At 32.1% G+C, this 8865-nt stretch overlaps 1 protein-coding gene across 1 annotated transcript in view; it reads right to left on the reverse strand.

Moving 5' to 3' along the window:
- The window catches only part of LOC128224604 (cell adhesion molecule DSCAM-like), a 44810-nt gene extending 35945 nt beyond the window's left edge, over window positions 1-8865 (reverse strand). The window contains exons 1-5 of the mRNA XM_052934522.1: window positions 8788-8865; window positions 6041-6133; window positions 5136-5244; window positions 4402-4680; window positions 2127-2316 (exon numbers count right to left, since the gene is read on the reverse strand). Of these exons, the coding sequence (XP_052790482.1) occupies window positions 2127-2316; window positions 4402-4680; window positions 5136-5196 (530 nt within the window). The 5' untranslated portion in view covers window positions 5197-5244; window positions 6041-6133; window positions 8788-8865. The remainder of the gene's footprint in view (window positions 1-2126; window positions 2317-4401; window positions 4681-5135; window positions 5245-6040; window positions 6134-8787) is intronic.

Here is an 8865-nt window from a genome sequence, read left to right on the forward strand (position 1 = left end):
ATTTAATAGTCTTTAAATAGAATTAAATTAGAATAGCACCATGGTAAAATTGACTTACAAAATCTTGTTGTTATGAATATTAGTGATGAAACGATTATCGAGTACAATCGATAAATCGGCGCTGACAATGCTACGTCGGCAACAATCAATAGTGGTTGTCCAAAATCGATGTCGCTAATGTTGCTTCCGGTTACTACGTTGTGTTTTTTGTTATGCGGTAAAAGTTGTGTAAATTTTTCTTTTCGGTTAATTATCGTTGAGGTTATTTTAACAAGGGAGGTTTTACACATATTCAATGAATGTAAACACTTTTGCTTAAAAACCTACAAACTCTCCCAAAAATCACAAATTGTTTATATATTTCATAAAACCTCAATAATCTGTCTCTATGGTGTAGTGGGTCCGGATTTACCTGCAAATACTGGGGATCCCGGCTCGATGCATTCTGTTTTTTAAACCTTTTTTGGTATTGTTTGTTATTAACAAATTTACTTTTTTGTGACAGTTCATGAAATTGAGATATTTTAATGAACTCTTCAACATTACAGGTTATTGAATGTTAAGCTAGTTATCAAATATTTAATATGCTTTTACATTGATAATATGCTAAGATAATTTACTTGATGCGGTGCATCATTTTGCAATTGATGTAAAATTATTAAATATGTGTTTTGTTGTTATGTTTTTTCGTTAAGTTATTAAAGACAGAAAAAGGTTATGGATATTTACTTACTGTTGCAAAAAGAATGACTATAGCATCACTTGTATTGATTCCAGGCTAAACCTTTTAACTGATTATGATTATACTATGTATAAAGAATGTATTCCTTAACGATATTATGAACTTTCGATTATTGTCCGATAGTAAATCGAAATACTTGGTCCAATTTGATTTGATTATCGATAGCAAATGCAGTCCGATTTTCAAACACTAATGAATATTATAATGTAGGGGAGAAAACTCTTCTCTAAAATAACATGTTACAATTTACTACTCTTTAAATAAAACTAAATTAGAATAGCACCATGGTAAAATTGACTTACAAATCTTGTTGTTATGAATATTATGATGTAGGGGAGAAAACTCTTCTCTAAAATAGCATGTTACAATTTAATACTGAGGACTTTAACTTAAAAGATTAACCATGAAAACATTCTTGGGATTTTGCTACTAAGCATAGATAAATATAATAGAGGTACAATGTAATTGCATTGGCTTTGATTCCAATTTGACACCAAGTAAGCTGCTTCATTAATTATTTACTTTGATGAGTTTCCCATCATTGGCAACCCCGGTACATCGTTCAATTTATGCTACATTACTACAGTGGGAAAATTGACTGACAAAATCTCGTTATCATGAATATTAATGAGATAGGGGAGATAACTCTTCTTCCAATGAAATAACATGTTACAGTTAAATATCATTTAACTAAGAAAATTAACCATAACTTTATAAAGTAAAGTTCATTAGCTTAAATCCAAAGAGGTTCCCATTCACCACCAATGAAATTGTCTCATTATTTATTCATGATTATCAGTTTCTTCTTGACAAAAGTCCCATGGTTCTTAATGTGTACAGGGGAATATTTAGTGAATTGGATGTATGTAATAGGTGAACTAGGGATACGGTATGTAATAGTGGTTAGCTCACTCGCTTCTCACCAAGGCAGCCCGGTTCGATACCCGCCCGGGCGCATGTGAGTTTGGTAAGTCAGGTCACCAAGCCGGACAAGTGGGTTTACTCCAGGTACTCTGTTTTCCCCCACAACACAAGACCACACTCTCGCGCAACATCATGCCAACGAGAGTGATTTAGTATAAGCTATCATAGCTTTCTTCACAATCGTTGTAAAATATATAATGTTTAAACTAATAGTGTACCTAGGGAATCCAAGTTTGATACGCATCGTCATTGTTAAGAGATTAACATCATTTCATTTTTTCCATTCTTCGCGTCTGGCTAGCGTAGAAATATTTGTTCTAAAAAGGACAGTAAAGCTTTAACAATATATATCTTTTTTTCTTTGAAAAAAGACATCCAAAACATCAAAAAATCAGAGAGTAGCTCTTACACTGAGAAGCGCTGCACTGGTACCACAAAAAAGTATAAATGTAATACTCACATGACAAGTGAGTTTGGGGAATATCCCCCATATGTAGCGCTGTACTGTTCGCCACCTGTGTACAATTCTCCGTTCCTCTCCCAGTAAATGTGAGGTGGTGGGGCACTCTCTCCTGTGATGCAGTCAAATGATACAATCTCATCTTCGATGGCGTACACAGGCACTGGGCTAACCTCAAACATCTTAATGTCTGAAAGGCAAATAATGCTATTGTTGAAGGAGAGTTATTAGATGAATGATTCTTTTCAAATGTATTAAACCTTTTATAGAATTATCTCGGACACACAATTTGTTACCTTAAAGCAGCACTCTCACATATTGACAGTTTTGACATTTATTTTAGTTTTTTTCTCCAAATCAATTGTTTTTGGTTGTATAGTCCATGCCTTCAATTCATTCATGTAAGATAACTCAAAATAGAAAAGATCTTAATTTCATTATTCTTAAGGCATTAGCTTTTAGCTATTAAAAATGAATTTTCAAACACAAATAAAAATAATTTTTTACTGTGATCTGATCTTTTGTCAGCAGTCTTGTATCACTGACTTTCAGATATTTATGCAAAAAATGGGTCATTCCAAGATAAAAAAAATACAAAATGGTCAAACTGTGAGGGTTCAGCCTTAAGATCTAAATTTGCTTTAATTCTTTTCTGGGTATTCCAATCAGATGACATTTTCGGAATCAATACTTAAACATTCTTGATGATAACTCTAAAATTGCGTAAGGTACTTATCATACATTGAACATTTTTTAATACAAAATCTGCCTACACACAGATGACTTTAACAAAAGCATGTTATTGAAAAAACAGGGTCAAGCCCAGTCATCGAAAATCAAAAATAAACCATAATATTATTTAGGCAAGGCAAGGGCCCAAATGACAATGAACTATAGACACATATATTATATATCAATAATAAAACTAGCTTCAAAATTTAGTTTTTATTCTATCAAAGAATCTATATGACACATAATAAAAGAAAAGTTTAAGTATTTTTAAACAATCAGGCCACTTGAAACAGACACTGCGATTCAGTGAAAAAATGTCAGGGCGAAAGCAGTGGTTGCTAGTAAGACCTGAATTGAGAAATTGTCAAGTAATTTTAAAAATTTAAAAGAAATGTGCCACAAATTTATATTAACTCATTTTTTTTTAAAAGGATTATCATTTGTGCATCATTTTCTCAACAAATGATGCACAAATGATAATCTTTTTTTAAAAAGAGTAAATATTTGTGGCACATTTCTTTTAAATTTTTAAAATTACCGGTACTTGAGAAAGTCTTCAATCAGGCAATCTAGCTCATATTATATTAATGGCAATAAAAAAAATGAAACTTCAAATGAAGTACCGGGTATTATAAAAAATCATTTTTTCATTTATATTAGTAAAAAAATATAAGCAGAAATGACATTTACATTTATGAATAATTAAGTTATACAGATTTAGAGAGTTCATCACAATACAGATATAATTCAAATAGAAATGGAGTCTTGTGCTGTGTATTTGAGATAATAAGTATCTTCCATGGCCGCTCGACTACGATTATAAGTTACTGGGTATAATAGTAGATGACTCGATTTAGGATATATGGGGCAAAGGAAACCATATTCGGTGAGGACGAAGCTTGAACCCGAATATGGTTTCCTGTGCCCTATATATCCCATATAACCTACTAACCATGTAACATATAAATCACATCGACAACCTGATTACATTTTTAAATGTTTCATTAATCATCAGAATCAGAAAATAGACGCCATGTTGGTACGATATAAATTTGGTGACCCAATATGGAAAAATATGGGGTCACAATGTGACCAGTCCTGGACCAATGGCGTTGCGTCATTTAGGTTGAAGGGGTGATATAGGTTCAGGTTCATCCCAACCCGAGCCTGGGGTGAGCTCGGTAAACCTTGTTTTTGTAGAACACCCTGCGAGAGGGTTGGGATAAACCTATCTTACCCCAGCGGCTATGGTGGATGCTTGAGTATTGAAAGTATTTTGTGCAGTGATTTTAAATATGCAAAACTTTATGCAATTTGAAGTGAGAAATGATTTATGGTATTTGGATTTTAAATATAGCCACAAGGCAAGGTCTCCATGGTGCTACAGACAACAGTCTTCAACAAAGGAGGTAATAGCGTGATGACAATAAAAAAGTAGTTCCATACAAGTATTTTTCTATCTCTTCCTATGGGCAAGACAAGGATTTCCAGCATGGCCAAATATTTGGATCTACTTGGGTGGGAGAAAGTTAAGTCTACTCACAGGCATGGAACACATTTGCAGGATGAGAAGCCAACAGGAACACATTGGCAGAGTCGTGCACCATACACGTGTAGTTTCCAAGGTCATTCGCTGTGACCCCTGGTACCAGCAGGGTCCCGTTGGAGTACACAGAGGTTGGACGGCTGATAGGGAGATTGTTTAGCTGCCAATGTATTATTAGGCCCTCTTTGATTCCAGATGTGAGATTCCGGGCTGAGCAATTTAGAAACAAGTCCTGTCCATACACAATGGCTTGGTCTGAGGGGTGTTCTAAAATAACTGCAATTAAAAGATGCATATGGTAATCACAAATTAACTGTATGGATATCTATATTGCTCGATATTGTAAAGCTGTAACTTATTTATAATGCCCTTTTTCCCCTCAGATGCTGAGCTTCCTGTCCATACACAATACATTGGTCTGCCACACCTGGGTAATAATGCATTTGGTTAACTCTCAAATTAATTTTATGGCTATTAAGATTGCTCAAGATTGCTCAAAAATAGTTTGAACCAGAGTTATGGGTCTTGTGAAACATGACTGTACAGTTTGTTGATGGCAAAACATGTAGTAAATTTCATAATATTATGAATATGCCTTTTTGAACAGTCTTTGAGATATTGACAAGTTTAGATTTATGCACGATGATGCAGAAGCTAAACAAAGGTTAACACAATACCTCAACTTGCTTTCCTCAGAAAAAAGAAGAGCTTAAATGATTTTTTTCACTCACTAATAGTTGCAGAGGCCTGTAGCAGACAGCAAGCAGACATCAACAGAAGGTGCAGCTCCATAGCTGTAACTCTCAGTTCGAGTTGTAACCGGTATGTGTTGTGACGATACTGAAACAAAAAGGTTTCAAAATTATTTTTTCCAGTGATGGTCAAAATTTAAAGAAATATTTCTTTTAATGTTATGAAAGACTGATATTTTGTGACTGATAGACAGATTTATTGCGTAAAACATCTGAGTCGTTGAAAAACTACAACTTTGATAATGATATTTAATAAAATGCCTGTCAAATTGAAAAACCCATTTACTAATATATTGAAATCAATAGTAAAAAGTTACTGTTCTATAACTACTGTAGGAATATAATGACATAATGCTATTATACTGCATGCTATTTATTGAACGCTGTCCTTAACAACATGGTACAAAATAGTCCCCCAAAAGCCTCGTGCTAGAGTCACTGAGTGAAAATTTAAATAACTTTGGTTGTGGGTGCCATAACTATAACTTATATCATATAAAGATATCAAATATTTCAAGTAATAATATCTTCGTAGACAATAAGAATATACTGGTAGCCGTTTATAGATTCACAAATGTGCAGTATTCAGTTATCTGGTAAAATTTTAGAAATATAATTCTGAAATTGAAAATATATTAAGCATAGCAAGTACCATCAAATCTTAATTTTACAAACATTTCACTTACAAATTTTCCAGAACAATATATTGATTTTTCTTTCATATAAAACCTTGCTCTTAAGTTCCAGGGTACAAAAATCACAGACTATCTCTATGAAGAATCACTTCAAACATTACCAATCTTGGTAACAAGGTTTCTACTGATGCACATGGAGTAAACAAGAAGAAATAACTGTCATAAAAAATTCATGACTCTGGCCAATACCTGATAATTAACTTTTATTGGAAGTCATTTTGCAACTCTGAGATAACCTGCCACTCATGACCTCTAGGACCTCTTGTAACTTACATTCATCTTCTGAAAAAGAAAATGTTCAGAATTGTAATAAAAGTTATTAATTTATTTAAAATTTGTTAATGATTTAAAACCAGAAATAAAATATGAGACAGATTGGTTGTTTTTTTATTCAAACTAAATTGCAAATGAGGAAAGCCAAAATACTGACATTTTCCCTTAAATCTAATCTAAAAATTGAAAGCTAGATTTTCATCCATTTTTATTTAATGGGGGCAGAGGTAAAAAAAATATTCTAAGATAACTGTTTCACCATTGAATATGTGTTCATGCTCTTTCTTAATGCATAAGGAACCATAAACATGTGTTTCTAGACAAACAATGAACACAATCATATTTAACAATTTTCTTTTTTACATGTGAATATTATAAATCAACACCGTAGGTATGAATAAATGCTGTTTTTGGACGGTATGAGATCGATACCAAAAGACAGACCCTAGTCAATAAATACATGTAAGTCAATAAATTCAAGAGGAGGCTGAAAGAAGAGGAGGCAGGTGGGGATGAAAATCTTGCAGTTAATATATAATCACCTAATGTTGTTCAATTCATGCATTTTGGGGTGCTTGTTTGAAACTGTTGATACCTAAGTGACCTTAAAGACGAATAATAAATATTGAACCCTCAAAATATATTATTCTTTTTATGTATTAAACTGTACATAATATTTGTTTAATGATCTTTGTGTAAAATATGAAATAACTGTTTTAGTTCACGGAATCTATTTAGTACATTGTATATAGTATTGATGATTTATTTATATATTGAAATTTGTCTCGTTGTGCGACAAGTGTTGACATCTGCTTTTAAATTTGTTTAGATAATCTTTTAGGGAAAAAAACACAAATCAGTTTAAATAATATGAATGCCTTTTTTTCAGATTAAAAATCTTATTTCAAATTACAAATTTTAATGTCACAACAAATATATATGCAGTTATAATTTTTTTTTTATATAATAATTTTACTGTAGTATTAACAGTGCCTTTCAATTGGGAAATAACAAGCTAATGACAGATTTTTTTTATCTGTTTATAATACTTATGAATTCTGAGAAGTGCATTTCAAAGTAACACAACAGTCATTGAAATTAGACTTTTGGATGGACAAGCCCGAATTCTTATACTATTGCTTGGCTTCAAATTTTTGAACAAGCCCTACTATATAAAATTAAGAATTTGAGCAAGCCCGAAAGACATTTTAACAGTGCCGGACTTGCGGGCTCGTGTAAATTAAACTTAAAATCTGCTTTGGTCATTATTTAGAACTAAATATTTCAAGAACAAGACATTGAGATACTTTCAATACACATAATTTTTTTTTCCTTCGACACTGTGAAACTGCTGTTAATTGCTTACTAAAGATTATTAACCACACGAGGACACATATTGTCTGAAAGTTTGCTCACAAAGAATGTCTCCAATAGAAATATGTTCAATATTTAAACTACAAACTGGACATAAAAGGATATTCAGGTAGTATGGGGGAAAATTAACTTATTTGGGGACAATAAATGACGGTCCTAATATTAGCCCTAAAAAATGACTGACACATAAATATACTGTAACAGTACGCTGTAGGCGGCGGATGTGCGTTCATAATAACATTCCGTTATAAACGGAAGTACGTTCGTAGTACGTATGTAAACTTGGTTGGTAATATGCAAATTGGCAAAGCCCGGGCTCTGTGTGGATTGAGAATTTACTGTATATAAAAGACCAGCGGACCCCTTCAGGGTCGAGCATGCTTTGCTCTAAAGGGATCTGTTGGTCTTTATTGACGTTGCACGCGACAATACTATTACTTGTTTCGATCATTGTGAATTACGCAAATCAACATACATTGTAAAAAAGTTAATGATTATGACTTTTATCGTTTTTAACTTCTATGTTGCTTGTTAGATAAGTTTAGCATTATATTTAATATGGATACTCTTAAAAATCCCTGGTACATGGAAATTAAGAAAAAATTGAGGTAATAATATTATTTACTTTTATAATAATTTTTTAAAACTGTATACAACAAGTCAACCTTAATGGAGAATAGAAGAAACACATTGAAACCCATTGAGCTTTCACATTGATTTTTAATTAATTTTACAAGGCAAATTATTACACATTATATGACTAAATTTGAGTTTTAAAATAAAGACTGCCTTTCCAGCGTAATCAATATTGAACAAAAATAATATTAAACTTAAATTATGGTAAAGTTTTATCATGTTTCAAGCAATTTTTAAATGATGTCAATAAAACATTTGTTTATTCTTAACGTCTGCTTCTGTGTTCTCGTCGGAGGGCCCTAACCAAGGGGTCACGAGCAACTGTAGGGGTTGCCTTATTGCTACAGTATAGGCTTCAGTGTCAAATCAGGAGAAATATGATATCACTGGCTGATGATGTACGTCTATATATATATATATATATATATATATATATATATATATATATATATATATATATATATATATATGGTGTTGTTAAAATTTAAATAGTGAAAAAGATGCTAAATAAAACTTGGTTCTTCTGTATTTCACTGTATCAGATTTGTTTACATTTTTTAAATGGCAAATATGTCTTTAAAATAACTTTTTATTTAAGATTACTACAGTATATGTACCGAAAAAATAACTTTATTTACAATCTATTTCGTTACCTGCATTTAATTGTCAAGAAAAATTTAATTTTCAATCACAACATAATTGAATAAGCCAAACGTCAAAATTGTCCCTCC

Source organism: Mya arenaria, chromosome 17 (genome assembly GCF_026914265.1).
Source record: "Mya arenaria isolate MELC-2E11 chromosome 17, ASM2691426v1".
Classification (NCBI taxonomy): Eukaryota; Metazoa; Mollusca; class Bivalvia; order Myida; family Myidae; genus Mya; species Mya arenaria.